Source organism: Schistocerca americana, chromosome 6, assembly GCF_021461395.2.
Source record: "Schistocerca americana isolate TAMUIC-IGC-003095 chromosome 6, iqSchAmer2.1, whole genome shotgun sequence".
NCBI classification, from domain to species: domain Eukaryota; kingdom Metazoa; phylum Arthropoda; class Insecta; order Orthoptera; family Acrididae; genus Schistocerca; species Schistocerca americana.
Genome location: NC_060124.1, coordinates 347516538 through 347534394, shown reverse-complemented (window position 1 = coordinate 347534394; position 17857 = coordinate 347516538). Strand labels below are relative to the sequence as shown.

Here is a 17857-nt window from a genome sequence, read left to right as displayed (position 1 = left end):
TCTCCGCTTGCTTGCTGCGAAGAAGGAACAAACACAACTGAAGGTCATAAGGTTATAATTCATCCTCCTGTGTACACAAAATCTATTCATGATAACAACATAATTTTGCTGTCAGGAGGGCGGAGTGGGGGGGGGGATTAAATAAACATAATTATTTTGTGAATGGTGGCCTCTTGCACTGCAGAAATGAAATGTTTAAAAAATTAAATAACACACTATGGTCCATGAACTTTGAATTTTACATTTAATACCAGAGTCTTCCTTCATTTGAATCCTGTTTTTTTTTTTTTTTATGCCTGAGATTTTCTTCACTTCATAATTTTAGCTTGTATACTCATTGTTTTGGCTTAGTATTTTCAAATTTTCGTACACTTCTGTTCTCATTCATGAAATTTTTAATGAACTTGTTCATTATATTCAATACTGTATAGTGTTGTTGATCATTTATGGATATTGTGGTATATTTCTTGTGTTTGGTGATGGTTCCTAGAATGTGTTTGGGATTTGCACCATCTTCCCACTCTGTCTTCTTGTTTTTCACAGTTTTTATGAGTATATAACACATACAAACTTCAAATTATGTGAAAGTGTAATAATTTAAAATTCTTTTCAAAGTTCTACCTACTGCATCAAAATGCGTAGCTTAGAAAGCTGATAGTTAACAACTAGCCAAACATTTAACTACTGTTTTGTCATTAAGAAATGAGTTACACATTTTCATGCAGTTTTATTATTCCTGATGTAAAAACATTTAACAGATTATATAGATGCGCTCCTCATGTGACAAAATTGACATTCATAAAGAGTAGTTTTGTAATTTTGATGGATATATCCAACAAATTCTTTTCAGTAACTGTTCGTTTGAGTTGCTTTACATTTAAATTCCTGATATATATATATATATATATATATATATATATAAAAAAAACTGCTGATAATGTACATTACAGTGCAGAACAGTCTAAGAATCAATGCAAAGAAAATAAAGAGAAAAGAATGAGAATTTTTGGATTTCACATGAGGATCACTGGTTCATTTTTTGATATATGTCATATTGGGGAAATACATTGGGTGGCACTCCATATTCATTCATGGGTTGGTGATGGCATGACTGACTGAGGTGAGGGGCCAACTAACCTGACTAACATGCGGCCGGCCCCGCACACCCGCAGATCTACGACCTGCGCCTGCAGCACTATGCGTCGTGGCTGGTTGATGAGGTTCACCCAAGCATGGACACAGTGATTGGGAGAGGCAGATCCAATGGAGACAATCGTGCTGACCGCATTCCTGGTGCAACTGCTGTTGCTGCGCAGCTGGATGCACTCAACCACCGCTACCGAGCACTGCTGTCTCTGCTGTACGATCGATTGAAACAGATTGCAACTTTGTGCTCCAACGAACCTTCAGTGCAGGTAATTTCTGTGCATGTAATTTTGTTTATATCCTATGTTGTAGTTTGAATAAACATGACATGTAATGTGGAGGGCCAAGGAAAAGAGATTTCAGATTTTTATTTGTTGCAAGATACAAAAGGTGGAAACACATTTGCAATGTTTCTGGGCATAGAGTAGCTCGAAGTGTGGAATCCTCTGTGTAGAAGTTCAATATGAACCTGTAGTGGCATTATTGCTTGTCAGTAGGACATTACAGACAATAGCACTGTATGCAAATTATGAATAAATTTTTAACTGAAACTATATTCCAGTGTGTGCTCAACAGGCAGCTATTTCCTCATAATAAAGAAATTTAATAGTAACACCAAAAATTCATAGAAGATTATTGTAACTGCAAATGGAAAATTGTAGGTTTTCAATACCTTTTGGATACAAAATTATTTAACATATGTGAAATGTACTTTGCAAGCAAGCAATTTACTTGAAGTTATTGAAGCAAGGGTTTTCATATGGAGCCATACAAGACACAGTTAGTGCAGTTGTGACATCCTGCTGACAACAACATGCAGTTCAAATTTGCACGAGTTTGTAGAGGATGTGAAAGTCGAAAATTTTGTGGAAATATTTTGTTTTCTGGCTGACTCTATATTAGAACTTTATGGTAAAATTAGTCACCATAAAATCATAATTTCTGGTTTTGAACATGCTATTATAACTGTGAACATGAAAGTGAATCTACACTTGGTAAAAAATTAAGCCTTTGAAGTATTATATTTTGAAATTCAATAGATTAACACTAATAGTTATTAATTAGGGCATACACACCAGTATATATTCCTAGAACTTCTTTGAGAGATTTATTGGCAAGTTTTTTCATGTATTTTCACAACATCGTTTATAAACGTTCGGTCCCCTTTTTCCTTGATTAGGATTGTATAATTTGGCATCACTAAACTTTTAGCTAAATTTTTCAACAATATTGTGGAAAGTATAGAGGAGACACTGAGTCACAGACAGGCACAACAAAAATGCTATATGTTTTAGCATTCGGCCTAAAGGCCCTTTTCTGAAGTAACACCTGCCTACCTTTCACTTTTACGTTCACATTCACACTAAGTGCCAGAGTCTTCTTTTAATAGTATTTGCAATAGGAAGACGCTATTATGTCCTTGACACAATATAACGTTAAGTTACAGCCTTGCAATTTCTTCAGCTGACCAATTTGTACACCACCCTCTCGTAGTCAGTTATCATCGACAGAGAAAGAACAGTCAATCACTTTTTGAAAAGTTTTATTTTTTAGTAACTCAGCGTTACACTAAGGGGGATGAACCTGTAAATCTGAATTCTTTTTCCTAAGTTCTTTTATTACTTTTTCCATAGTTTTTAATTATTGTCACAAACCCGAATTATAGCATTTACTGCATTGTTTAATATTATGTTTTCTTCTGCTTGTGGTTTCTTCATTAGTTGTACATTTTTTATGGTAGCTTCACTTCTGTGCTCGAATTTCTCATTATTGAGCCCATTACTACCGCCTAAATCAACTCTGTAGCTGAAACAGCTGAAACATGAGCCATCAGTTTGCACTTCCGAGGAAGATTCAACAGCTCACTTTTCAGCTCCCTTTCATAAACTGAATCAACAAGATGTATTGAGTACACATAAGCATTAACAACTGAAAACAAACCATCTTGTTTAAAAGCATTTATCCATTTTGATTTTCACCTCTTTATTGTTAGGAAATATATGAAACTTAATTCCAAACTTTTTTGTTCTCTGAAGTTCTTACTATACCTTGTGGTAACATGGAATCCATTATTTTAAACCGGAAATAATTCAGAACATTTTCTCAGAAGCTCTCAATACACTAATAATGGTAGCACAACTTTACATTTAATTGACTGTCATTGATAAGAACTCACACTTACTTGTACTCGCTCAAAAATGGAATGACATCACAATAAATTAATGGCAATGACGAGCTACTGAGTAGTGGCTGGTGGGTTACGCTGTCAGTAACACAGCCTGCTATAGCATACATACCCGTGATCCACACCATGTATTCTAGTAACCATGATTTCAATCTCTCTCCTTTTTAAATACCTATTGCCCACTGAATGAGTTAGCTATACAGAGAGTGGTTGCTTTTTCTCTTTACCTTATGACTATAGTTCCTTATTTGTCCTTCAGGCTTTTTCTTTCAAATCATTTTTTATGTCTATTCAACAAGAAAATGAAACGAGGCATTCTTACTGTAAAGTAAATTATGATTGCTAACTCATACGCTTATTACTTCCTCATCTTTCAGGTACTGGTGTCACAGATGGAACCAAGGGACCTCAAAACATTCCGAACAGAATTTAATATATATGAGTCTACGGAAGAATCTCAGTTTAATAGCAGACAGTATACTACAAAGTAAGAAATATGTTGTCAATATTGACATCTATATGTTGATTTTAATAATTGTACTTGTCCATTATTGTAAGTAAAGAAAAACACTATTGAAACCAGTCTATTGAGCGTCATAAATGATTTTCAGTTGATGTGGGAGAAATCATTTTTTCCCCCACAGAAGTTGTGCTTATGCAGTGAAAAATGCAACAGAGACCCAAATCAAGGTCTGTGACGTGGCACAAAAATTTCAGTTTAACCTGAATTCGATTATGAACTATACTAAAACACGTGGCAGTCTTGCACAAATGGAAAACTCAGTTGCTTGTGGCACATTACTTTAAGTATTTCAAATTTGCTTACTAACAACAGGGTAGCCATCGGCTTAGTGCAAAATCTCTCCTCTATTTTAGGTAACACTGAAATGAATAATCAGTTTATTTAATTTTTTTCTGTGTTGGTAGAGCTCCCCTTTTAATTCTAAGACATTTGTTTTCTTGTTTAGTGGTGGCGGTGGCTGGTCGAAAAACATTACTCCCTCCCACCTTCCTCCCCCTCTATGTAAACCACCACCACCCATCCCCCCTTTCCAAATCTTCTTCTGAACTGGACGTCTCTCAGCCATGTAGGTTGGGCTCATGATTGTAATCATTGGCTCAGTTGGTTTATCATTTATTTTCATAAGAATTTTACATTGACAAAGGTTACTTCTCTCTCTCTCTCCCCCCCCCCCCCTCCCCCTCCCTCCTGATTTAAAATCATGATGCAGAAGCAGGTACTTTTTTTCTTTTGTTGCAAGTAGACATACACCTTTAGAGACTGCTTGTTTCATTTTAAGGAAAAACATAATAAATCATTTCAGGTACCAAGAGATGAGGGATGGCAGCAAAATTACGGTGACCACTCGAGGATCTCGTGATGGATCACCTGCTCCAAAGAGACAGGCAACAGAAGTAGATGGAGGTCGTCCAGGTGTGGGAGGGACCGATGGTAGTCCTAGTCAGACTGTAGGAGTTCCTAGTAGCAGAGGAAGCAGCATGCATTTCTCAGAAATTCGATCTTTACGTAGGATTCGACAGGCTGATGAGGGAACAGATGTTTCTGATCTCCTTGGAATTACTGATCCTGCCACAGGTAAGACTCCTTTTCTGAGTTCGTTTTTCGTATTTCATATAAATAAATTGCATGTGTTTTGTTAATGGCTTGACTGCTATGTGAGTAAGTACCACGCTGCAAACACAATATCTAAGTTTTAATTCCCAGTTTGCTGTAGAAACTTTTCTATCAGAGTTTCATCTCAGTACATTGTGAATATGGAGCAGCATTAGTAAATCTGTTTAGGGGTTTTGATTCCAGTTTAAAAATCTTGTTATCCCCAAACTTGTATGGGTGGACCAGTTATGAAGTTGATGGCAGGAAAAAATATACTACCTACAATAAGTCCCACCCAGTCGAGCACTGGTATTTAAATGAACCTTCAGTTTGATATTGGCTTCAAGATGGTAATCCTCTGTGTTTTGCTGGATTTATGTATTACTATTTACGTCAAGAGGACAACACTAAATTGTTTCGTAAAATATGAAGTATATAGAGACTATTATGAATACAAGGTGCACTGTAAACAGTGTTTTCTTTTGCTCAGCAATATGTTCTGTCACTGGATAGTAAATAACTTTTCTGTGGCTCCAAACAAGATTTAGCTGTTGTCGCTTTCCTGATTACCTCCCATGATGACTTGAGCAAGTTGGCATAGCAGTTAGCGTACTGGCCTCACATTTGGGAAGGTGATGGTTCAAATACCTCCCCTGTTCTCTCCCATTGAGATGATGTGCTCTGTCTCTAATGAACTCATTGTCAACAAGATATTTAATTCTCCTCTTTTCCATCCTTCATTTTTCTTCATTATTATTATTATGATTATTATTATTATTATTATTATTTGAATAGTAGCGATATTCAGTGTATTTAATTATGGATCACTTAATGCAGTGTTTGTTTCATGGCTGTGTGACAGTATTACAATAATTACATCAAATAATTTTGCACATGCTGTAGCATTTCAGTTCATACCTGTCAAGTTCACATTTTGTGTTTAAACTGGATTCTTGTGTGTATTTGGTGCTCAGTTGAGGAAAGGTTTTTGTGATTTGCCTTCTTCCTGAGAAACAAATACAATAATGAAGGCAACTTTTGAACCAGTTATCTTTCAGTTACTAATCTGCAGTAAAGATCTCTAGTCTTGGTCAATATAAATTAATGGATTACAACTTTTAGTTATGTGGTTCCCTATGTATAACTAGCCACTTATACTGTGGCAGGTCGTGTACTGACTGTGGGTGAAGCAATTGCGCTACGTGTGCTGGATGTCCGGTCAGGCCAAGTGGCAGGGACTCCACTACAGGAAGCTGTAAAATGTGGTTTGGTGGAACCTGCTTTGGCCACCCGTCTCCTCGGCCCTTGTGGTGTTGGTCAGCTGTCACTGCTGGAAGCTATCCAGCGAGAACTAGCAGATGCTGAGAGAGGGGTGCCATCAACGGGACCAGAGGTAAGGTACACAAGGTCTTTGGGAACAGGGGCGAGCGGGGTTGTTGCCGGGCTGCCACTGTCACTGTCAGATGCACTAGCAAATGGACTGGTGGATGATAGTGATGGCCGTGTGCTGGATCGGTGCTCTGGTGAGTGGCTGACTCTGGCCGAGGCAGTCGCTCGTGGTGTACTGGATGGTGAGGTGCGTGAGGTGGTGGACGCTGCTGCAGACGTACGCCTCACATTATCTGCTGCCTTAGATCGTGGTCTTATTGATGCCAGTGGTCGCTATCACCATGGTCTATCAGGTGAGGTATTGCGATTAAGTGAAGCACGCCGCAGGCGACTCGTCTCGCGTGCTGCTACACTTAAGGATGCTGTCGATTTGGACCTACTGGATGAACGTGGCTGCATTTGGTCACCAGCTCATCGCAAGCGTCTTACACTGACGGAGGCTGTGCAGTGTGGCACACTAGATGACAATTGGGCACGATCAGTAACAGACACACGGTCTGGAGAACTGGTGACACTTTCCCAAGCACTTCGCGATGGCATTGTATTACCAGATGGTGCTCGCTTTGTTAACACTGCTGAGGGTGCTGTGTATTCCATGGCAGAGGCAGCCGATCGCGGTCTCCTTACTTCTGTTGCTGTAAAATCCATTTTTGACATTGATGGTTTCAAGGAACCTGATGGAAAAGACTTTGTTAGTTTTAATACAGCTGTGTCAAAAGATTTCTTGAAGATAAATCGCGGTAAAGTTTCTGTTGTTGTTAACAGCAAGACTGGGGAAGCAGTGTCAGTTCCTGAAGCAACAAAACGAGGATTAATCAGAGCTGAAGTTCTCGAGATGCTTAATCGACCTATTGGAATCTTTGATGGTAACAGAGAACTGAATGTGCTAGAGTCTGTTGCAAGGGGTAAAATTGACACCAGATTGGGATTGCCACTTGACACAAAAACTGGAGATCCAGTGGCATTTAATGAAGCTGTGAAATGTGGCCTAATCAATGCGGAAGGTGCAGCATTGTTGCTTAGCATGCTTACAATCACTGTAACAACACAAACAGTTACAAAGACTGTAAAGAAATATGTAACTATAACATCATCTGGGACAGCCACTACAGCAGAAGTGAGCTTGGCATATGGCCGATCTCCACGTATGACATTACAGGAAGCACTCATTCGTGGGCTTTATGATGAGAAAAATAGAACAGTTCGAGACCCAGAATCAGGTAGAATTCTGACACTAGAAGAGGCTGTCGATGCAGGATTGATTGCAGCTGAAAAAGTAGAAGTTTGTGTAGATGGGACATTACCAGATAAAATGGATTCACTTCGTAAACAAGAGTCAGTCCCCGAAGAAAATAGCAGCTCTCCTTTTACAGATCGTGTTCCCAGAACTGTGTCAACGAAAACAACAGTGGAGGAAGTAACAGTTGATAAAAGTTCAACGAAAGTGACAGTCATTGAAAAAGAAGATAAATCTTTAAGGAGAGGAGAGTTGGTTCGTGAAGATTCATCAACTTCTCCTCAGAAAGTAAAAACTTCTCCGATGGAGGTAGATGTCCATAGCACCTCTCCTAAACAAGCATACCCTGATAAGAAGATTACCGTCTCTCCTAAGAAGGCTAAAATCCATCCTTCACCAACGAGACATATTCCAACAGAAAGTGATTTAACTACGTTTTTACAGAAAGAAGCATTACAGTCATCTTTAGAGAAATTCCCTCCTTCATTGCCAGCCAGATATGGTGATACATCACTTTCACATGTAAAGAATGGCACAGAGCAGCCTCAGCAGCTTATAAAAGATGAAATGGGACAAGACATGGTTTTGGGACTATCACAGGTTCCCCGTGATCTGTCTGTTAGTAGACGAGACCAGGCCACAGTCCCTAGCACACATACAGCAACATTAGAATTGAAACCTACAGATGAACTGCACTTGGAGCAGCATACACAGGTGTTTGAGCTTCCGCGGGATGGATGGCTACTGTCGGAAGCAATAGAGCGGCGACTGTTTGATCCTGTGACAGGGCTTTTTATTATTCCGGGTACTGATAGGCTTGCTTCCTTTGAGGAGTGTATAAAACTGCAAATAGTAAATCCAGAATCAGTCACTGTCATTGATCCCAACAACAAACGCCATCTGACTGTAACACGTGCTCTGGAAAAACACGTGCTCGATGCAACGGGCCATTATGTGTCACCAGATGGGAACAAGATCACTATGAAGGAGGCTGTTGATCATGGATTGGTTATCTTGGCAGGAGCTACCCCAGTTGTGTCTACTCAGTTGGACAGCAGTAGTGCGTCCTCACGGCGACTAATTCAAGTGACTAAAGTTAGTGGTCGCCCAGACAAAGTGGAAGTGTCAGAATCTGTAACAAGTTCCGGTCGTCCCCACACATTTAAAGAGGTGTGTGCAGATGTTCATGATATAGAACCTCTACAGGTCGCACCTGGTATTGTGTATGATCCATCGTCAGCACTAGTGATTTTCACACAGACTGGGAAGACTGATAACCTTCTTGCCGCAGTAAAGGAGGGCAAGATTGAACCGAGAATGGTCAAAGTTAAGGATCCGTACACTGGAAAATCCCTCAATATCAATGAAGCTCTGAGAAAGGGCTTCATCGATAAGGACACAGGTGAATATAGAGATAAGGCTGGACGCCGAATTCCGCTTTCTGAGGCATCCAAATTTGGTGTAGTGGTAGTGATGGGAGAACCCCTCTCTGTTGCTCCTACTGCTGAGCAGTTGACTGTTTCAGCTGAAGTGATTCCAGCAGATGGTGTCGTGAGGACCAGGACAGCAGTTGTTTCGACTTCCATTGTGGTGAGAGACCCTACAACAGGAGCTGAGCTGACTGCCGAGGAGGCCGTGCAGCGTGGCTTGCTATCGCCAGAGCAGGCTGAACAACTCGCAACCGATGCTGGCCGTTTGAAGGTATGCTGTCCATCAACAAAAGAATAATAAATAATATTTTATTGCTGTTTTTATATTAACCAACTGTAAACCATAGATTTCAAACATACACTAGTGCAATTAATGCCTTTTTTTAGAAACAAAATTAAGACTTCATTAGAAAAAACATTTAGTAATTAATTATGAGACAGAATTTCTGGGCAGTACTTACTATTAGGCATTTAAATGTTCAGTACTGTTGACAGCCACATATAAAAATAAAAGTTATGCCACAGTTTTAGCTTTCAGAAGTATTAGTTCCTTTCTCAGGAGAAGAGTGGGGCAGGTTAAAAAGGAAGGTCGAGTCACTCAGATCCCAGGACGTGTAGCTACTACAGTTGGGTCTCTGTCATCTTGGGGTTTGAGTGACCTATCCATCTTTCCTTCTCGAGTAAGGAACTGATAGTTCTGAAAGCTAAATTGTGTTATTTTACTGACAGTAGTCCTTATTTTGCCTCCTGAAGGTAATGGGTGGAAACTCCAGGTTGGAATAACAATAATATAGACTGCTACTCATCGTAAAGATGACACCTTGAGTTTCAGACAGCCTCAACAGAAACACTGTTACATGTTGTCTTTTGACCAAAGCCCTCTTTAGAAAAGGAAAAGCACACACATTAACCCACACAAGCAAGTACACCTCAGTCGCACAAGACTGCCATCTCTGGCTTGGTCCAAGTTACTGGAGATGGTGGTCATGTGTGCATGATGTTTTCTTGCTTGTGTGAATATATATATATATATATATATATATATATATATATATATATATATATATATATATCGTCTTTCCCTCTCCTTCCCTCTTTCCTGATGAGGCAACAGTTTGTTGCGAAAGCTTGAATTTTGTGTGTATGTTTGTGTTAGTTTGTGTGTCTGTTGACCTGCCAGCACTTTCATTTGGTAAGTCACATCATCTTTGTTTTTATATATATATATATATGTGTGTGTGTGTGTGTGTGTGTGTGTGTGTGTGTGTGTGTGTTTTTCCTGAAGAAGGCTTTGACCGAAACCTAAATGTGTAGCAGTCTTTTCGTTGTGCCTCTCTGCAACTCGGCATGTCATCTTTACAGTGAGTAGCAATAGCAATATTACTAACTAGTATAGAGGCATTGACAGTGTAGTCATCATCAGCCCTAACACTCCTGCTGCTGCTGCTGCTGCTGCTGCTGCTGCTACTACTTCTACTTCTACTTCAACTGTTACTGCTACTCCTTCCCCTCACCCCCTTCCAAAGAAAATGATGCTTACTGTTACTAATTTTGTATCTGTTCTCAAAATCTAACTATGTAATGGTTGTATACGGTATTGTTGTTAAGACTGTAAGGTTAGCAGTGACCAGAGAAAAACTACTAGGGAGGCCAGTGATCAAGAAAATTTTGAAAGGTACTAATATTTGTGTATCACATTACTTGCTGCTGTATGTTTACAGTAATTGCAGTTTAGCAGTTTCCAAAAACTGATACTAATTGCCACACTTTCCTTTGCAATATTGCAGATTCTGGGCTCAACAAGCATTTCATTGGACGAAGAAGATGACGATCGACCCTCGGAAGGAGAACGAACACGTGGCCGTGTCACTACAGAACCCAAATACCGAGTAGCAATTGGGCGTGCCCGTTCTTTTTCTTGCTCTCCAGATCGTGAAGCTAGGCCTGTTGTTTTGCAAAAGATGCGCAAGAAAGTACTACGGCCTCGTGAGGCTGCTGCAGCTGGCATTATTGACAGGGAGACAGCCGATGTGCTCGATCGCCCAGAAACTTATGTTGGTGAACAGGTATGTTTACATGAATTTAGTCAGTCCTGCAGCAGACTGTATTTACTGTGAATGCATAACTAAAGAATTATAAAATTTGAGTTATGTAAAATTTATTTCCATTATGATGAATCATATTTGTAGCTTTAAAATGCTGCCCAGTGAAAGTGATTGAAGTGAGCAGCATATTTTGTAAAGATTTATCACTTTGTTAAATAAAATGTTTGATTTAAAGCAGCCTAATGTGTAAGACAAATTGCATTTAGGAATCTGTTTTGAATATCTGTTCCTTACTCAAGCTTGTAGTGAAGAACAAATAAGATTCATATGGAGAGAAAGTACTTATTAGATGGCAGTGATTCATATGGAGAGAAAGTACTTACTAGATGGCAGTGATTCCTGTAGTCAAAATTATTAGCTCCCTCAGAGTTTGCCACTTCCTGTGTACAATACTTTATGTTCACTCTGCATGTGTAAATGAGTGTAAACCGTTTTGTTCTACATCAGGGGGTTGTACAGAATTGATAGTACCATGGGCCACAAACTTCTCACTGTCATTACAAGGCCCACAAGGAAAACTGCTTGCATCATTTGTTTCACAAATATTCATTGTATTTAACAAATATCATCACAAAAATGTAGTTTTATAGAAACATTATGTACACAATTTAATTTGGAAGAGGAATCTCAATTGATTCAACAATTGCCCTGATGTCTTGGTCAATTTTTGTCAATTTACAAGAATGAGGAAGCCTACAGGCTGCAAGCTGTGCATCCCTATTCTGCAGAAAAGTATCCCTTTTAGCTTTTTACACCACCTCTTCCTAGTTTTGTAGCTATTTTTTGAAATTCAGTAAGAAAATAATCATTATACTGTACCATTATGATACTTTTGTTTTCTGCTGGAAGTGGTTATTACATTAATTATTTTTTTCACTTTATGCAGGGAGAGTCTCTGTCATTATCTGAAGCTGTGGTGCTAGGGCGTGTGAATGGAGATCATGGTGCAGTGGTGGACCCACAACGTGGAGATGTTTTGACAGTGCGTGAGGCACTTCACAGAGGAGTTTTAGACCCATCGAGCCCAGGGGGCCGCATACTCGTGCCAGTTGCTCGCAGTCTCTCACTACCTGAACTTGTGCATCAGGGTCTGGTTGATCCTAGGACAAACAAGGTTGTTCATCCAGAAACTGGAGCATACCTAACTTTGAAAGAAGCTATGTTGTGTGAAATAGTTGACCAGTTCTCTCCCATTGTTGTTCCACACACAAATAAGAAGATCACTCTTGAGGAGGCAGTTGCTGAGGTGTGTATAAAACATAATGTAGTTTTAATAGCATAGTAGTTTATTATCTTCAGTGAAGAATCACTCGTGAAGATTGATCAGAAATAGCTATTGAATGTAAAGTGAAGATCTAATTGATTGCTCATGTGACCAATACTTAATAACATTGCTGATGGTGTTTTTTTTTCCACTCAGGGAGTCATTGATGATGAAAAGTGTCTAGTACAGACATTTGATGGCCCAGTTAGTATTGTGACAGCTTCACAGGATGCGAAGCTTTTCCCGAGTCGAAAAGGTAAAGCACCTCCACCAGGTGCCCAGTCACTTCCACCAGCAGGAATGACATTCCCTGTGGCTCTGAGGCGTGGACTTGTTGATGTTCAGAGGTATTCAGCTCACATTCCTTTTATTTGTTTGAAAAGAAATTGTTTCAGTTGGCATAGTGTATTAGTTGTTCTCTGCCAAATTTGTTTGGGCAAAAGTTTACTTGAAAGGAAATAAATATGTTGGACTGACTCAAATGATTATTGTGTGACAAATAGAAATATACAACAGTGAAGACTTGCTGTAGTGCTTTTATGAGTAGATCAGTGTAAATTTTGCAAAATTTTTTGTCTGGAATTAGAAAGAACGCACACTTCATGCATGTTTGTGTTGAGTTCTTGCAGTGTGATGACCTAGAAATCTAGTTACTTCCTCTTTTTTTTTCTCCATGTATAGACGTGCTTAAAGGAGAACCAACTTGTGAAGTTAAGGAGATAGTACCTAGGTTTCTTATGATTCCTTTGCTGTTGAACTTTGATATCGTTTTGCCTTAAATCATGCACGATTTTTTTAATCTCAGTCAGGGGCAAGCCAGGAAGGATTAAATGTTAATAATTTTACAAAATATCTGTTCGAAGATTTTGGTGTGCACAACGTGTTACATTATGAGGAAAAAGGTTGATATGCATTTATTTTTATTTGTAGGAAGGAAATTCGACACCCTGTAACAGGTGACAGACAACCTCTGGAACAGGCCATTAGTTCAGATTTCATTATGGCTCTTCCATACCCTGCGTCACCATTAAGTGTGGATGTGGGGGTGGCCCTCGAAAGGGGCCTAATTGATGCAGAGCGAGGTACCATGAAGCACCCACAGACTGGTGAGCAAGTCCCAATTACAGAGGCTGTTGAGAATGGCCTACTCATTGTTAAACCCGGTCAGCATGCACTGACATTTGAACCTTCAGCAACAGGTTATTTAACTGCTTTTCAATTGTGTTTTGAGATTTTAATTTTCATGTTTCTGTTTCATTACAATGATTTTTTTTTCCCTCTCCAGGTAGTTTAACTGCAGTTACAGAAACTGTAACTTCCTATCACACAATAACAACAAAGACAATTGAACTCCTCCAGGGGTATACACTACTTAGCCCATCAGAAGTAAAGAACTCCTTGACAGGTGAAGTTATGACACTAGAGGAAGCAAAACGCCGTGGCATAGTTCGTGATGAGTCCGAGGTGAAACAGCAATTCACAACACGTGAAATTAAGGTATCTTTTGGAGATGCCATCGCACGTGGACTCATTGATCTAAGTGCTGGCACATACACAGATCCAGAGTCGGGGCGTATAATGCCCATAGCTGATGCAATTCGTGATGGATTGATTGAAGCTGTGCCTGACAGTGTCGATGGTGGTGATAAAAGAACTAAAAAGCTTAATGTATTGGAAGCTTCGGAGAAACTGTATGATGAAGCTGCAGGTTGTTTCAGAGATCCAGATTCACCAACAAAAGCGTACTCATTTGAGGAAGCTGTGAATGCTGGCCTTATTGACAAGGATTCAGTTGTGTATGATGTGGTTCGTTCAAAACCTGTCACTGTAAAGGAAGCTCTAAGAGAAGGATTGCTAGACCCAAAGACGGGTCAGTTTGTAAAAGAACCAGAAACGGGCTCAAAGATTTCAGTGAAGCAAGCAGCTAAAATGGGACTTTTGGCAGTACTTGGTGCTCCTGTTTTAGCAGGAATGGCAGTGGTAGGAGCTGTCAAAGAGAAACTAGAGAAAACAACAGGTGATGAAAATGCAAGGGGCGCTGTTATGTCAGACGTGAAGAGTAATCGCATGAAAGTACAAGGAGGAGAGATCACCCCCGGGGAAAGCACAGTACAGTCTGGTGAGCAACAAAAAAGTCCTGTGAAATCTGAGAAGGGAAAGATATCATTGATTGGTGGTGATAAGCAATCTCCATCTGCAGCAAAATTAACAGAGGAAGGGACAGAAGCACCTTCAGTTTCACCACTGGACAAGCAGAAACAATTAGACACACCAACCCAGCCGGAAAAACTAATAACACCAACTAGAGGTGTATTAACAGAGAGAAACAAACAGCCACCAGAAATTAAAATTGAAAGTAAAACAAAGTTGCCTGTGGTTTCCATCAGTAAAGCAGTGGCAGATGGCCTCATAGATCCCAACAAGTGTGTAGTGAATATTCTGGTGCCTAATGACAGTAGGTTATACACAGTGCATGAAGCACTATTGAATAATGTCATTTCACAGGATAGTAAAATTGAAGTGTTAAGCAAGACCCATGTTAATCTTGTAGATGAAAAGAAGCAATATAAGGTGACTGTTGTTCGCTATTTGACTCCTGAGAAACTATTAAATGTTGGTGCTTACAATGTGGCACTGGAGTCATTTGTAAGCCCTGCTACAGGAGAAGTAATTAGATTTGATGATCTGGTTTATCAGTGTGATGTGCTCAGTCCAGATCTAGTCCTTGTCAGAGATTTATTGAGCAAGAAGCCAAATGCATATGTCACACTCCGTGAGGCACTCGAGGTTCCCGTCATTGACCGTCATACGGGTCACATGGTGGATCCTGGGACAGGAAGAAAAGTACCATTTTCTGAAGTTGTCAAATTAGGGTGGATTATTGAGAAGCCACACACATCTGAATCTCTTTCAAAGAAAATGAAACCAACTATAACACTTCAGGAAGCTGTGCAAGATGGACATTATGATCCCCAGACAGGTGACATAGAGGATCCAAAAACAGGACAAAAGTTTAGCTTTGTTGATGCTATAAAAATGGGAGTTTTGGATCCGGAGTCTGTGAATATTCGCAATCCAGAAACTGATGATATAATACCATTATCAGAAGCGATTGAAGTTGGCATTGTTGATCTTAATAGGGGAGTCATAGTAAACGTAGATACAAGAACCGAAATAGAATTCAAAGTGGCATTCCTTAAAGGGTATGTTATAGCAGGTCACAGAAAACCAATTTCTCTAGAAGCTGTGATTCGTAAAGGTTATTACAATCCCACTACTGGCTTAATAAAAGAACCTCTTACAAACCAGAATATAGATGTTGAAGAAGCTGTGAAACGTGGAATGGTTGATGCTTTCATTACAGAGTGCAAGGACACTAGAGCTGACAGTTTAATCTCACTGGACGATGCTTTAACAACGAAGCTTCTGAATCCCAAGGTGGGTAAAATGCGTGACACGTTTACAGGCAAATTACTGACTTTAGATGAAGCTCTAAGTAAAGGTCTGATTGTAACAAACAAAATCACGCTGTCACTGATTGACGCTATTTCTGAAGAGTACTATTCACCTCGCACTGGACTCATAGAAGATCCTGCTATTGGGGAAGATGTAACACTACAAGATGCAATAGACAGTGGTCTGATTGATGTGTCATCAGTAAGAGTGAAGGACAGTGTGTCGGATCGACTTGTGCCAGTAAGAGATGCAATGGTGATAGGACTGCTAGATGCTCGGCGTGGGATGCTGACACGGCCTGCTCCAGGTGTAACTCTGGATGTTGCACTTAGCAAAGGTCTACTATTGAGCACAAGAAGGCCGTGGTCCCTTCCTGAAGCTCTGGCACAAGGCTGTTATGAACCACAATCTGGTCTCCTGTTATTAGATGGTGAACGTATAACTCTGGAAGAGGCATTGCGACGTGGGGATATAAGCAGTGATACTCTGGCTGTTAAGGACCCACGCTCAGGGGACATCATCAGTCTACGAGAAGCAGTTTGTGCTGGTATCGTAGATCCTAAAGCTGGCACAGCAACAGATCCAACCAGTGGAGCTGAAATGCATTTCTATGATGCTCTGGAGCGAGGGCTTATCATTCCCGCAAAGAGAAAATTTTCATTGCCGGAGGCCGTATTCAAGGTAACTACCTTCCCTGTCTCTCTGTTTCAAACCTGTATCTTTTAGATATCTTGTAATATTTTTCACTTTGAAATTAGGTTATCTGTCAACAGAAATGTTATAGAATCGCATTATTGTTGAGTTTTCATTTGATATGGTCACATGACATGTTGGCCTATGATACAATGCATACAGATAAATTATTAGTTGAATCTACTAAGCTTATATTTTTACAATTATTGATAGTTGGAAAAATCAATAAAAACAGTTTTGATCATGTTTTCAGATTTGTTTTCATTAGCAACCGGTTTCAGCCTACTTCAGACTATCTTCAGGCTTTTCTCCGCCATTACGGCTGCTGGTGGCGGCAGATGGAGAAGTGAGAATGTCACTGAGGTCATCCTCACTTCACAGGTCTCACTCTGTCTGCTGTCACCAGCAGTCATAACGGTGGGGAAAGGGCTGAAGATGGTTTGAGGAAAGGACTGAAACCAGTTGCTAACTAATAAAAATCTGAAAATGCGATCGAGATTGTTTTTACTAATTTTTAGCATTTTATACTGATTGCTGCTTTGCTCCATTTACAAAATGCTTTCTAAAATTTTAAACGGACAATCACGGCAAGTAGGTGCTTCAGCAGTGTGATTTGTACCACCATTGAATATTCGCCTTGTCACCTTTGCCACCCCTGGCCATCATGATTTTAAAGTAGTCTGGGCAGCGACTCAGTTTATTGAGCAGGTTTGAATGTCTGTGGTAACACCGCTGCATATCTTCTCTTTCAAGCAATATTTGTGACCTGCTCATCTCTCATACTGTTTCTAATAAACTCGTAATTATCAAATCTTAATCAGAATTACACAGAATATTTGCTAACTCAATAAGAATAGTCGTATATTAAAAATTCCAAACCTACCAAACGTAATACATCACAAGATGTATTAATTTATTTTTGTCCAATAATTTGAGATTTGACTGTTCTGTTGTTCTTGTTGGAAGTGACAAAATTTCCCTGAGTTGTAGAGTTATCTAAAAGAATGTGCAAAAGTTTCTATTATTGGAAAGAATACAGCCAGACATGGTTTAGCGTTAAGAAAAATCTATATGTAATTAAGTGAAGTAACAGGCGTAAAGCTATTTGTGTGTTGGTGGTGGTAGTCATGGTGCTGTTGCTTCTGCTGCCATGCAGGATCTCAAGAATGTTCACAGATTATTCCAAATTTTATCCAGTTTATTCAAATATGTAAATCTCATTCTTATGTAGTGTAGCCAGATTGTGTTTACACTTATGGTAATTACATTCTTGATTATATTAGAGGTTTGTTATTCGTGTGTATATTTAACTTCAGTCACCTGCTACCAACAAGGCA

The 17857-nt window shown here is 39.6% G+C and overlaps 1 protein-coding gene across 1 annotated transcript in view; it reads left to right on the top strand.

The window, feature by feature from the left end:
• LOC124619729 overlaps positions 1-17857 on the top strand; it is a 503325-nt gene that overhangs the window by 292925 nt on the left and 192543 nt on the right. Inside the window, exons 27-35 of the mRNA XM_047146296.1 lie at positions 1173-1415; positions 3709-3818; positions 4657-4928; positions 6113-9273; positions 10790-11068; positions 11994-12353; positions 12528-12718; positions 13302-13570; positions 13657-16508. Coding sequence (XP_047002252.1) covers positions 1173-1415; positions 3709-3818; positions 4657-4928; positions 6113-9273; positions 10790-11068; positions 11994-12353; positions 12528-12718; positions 13302-13570; positions 13657-16508 — 7737 coding nt within the window. The remainder of the gene's footprint in view (positions 1-1172; positions 1416-3708; positions 3819-4656; positions 4929-6112; positions 9274-10789; positions 11069-11993; positions 12354-12527; positions 12719-13301; positions 13571-13656; positions 16509-17857) is intronic.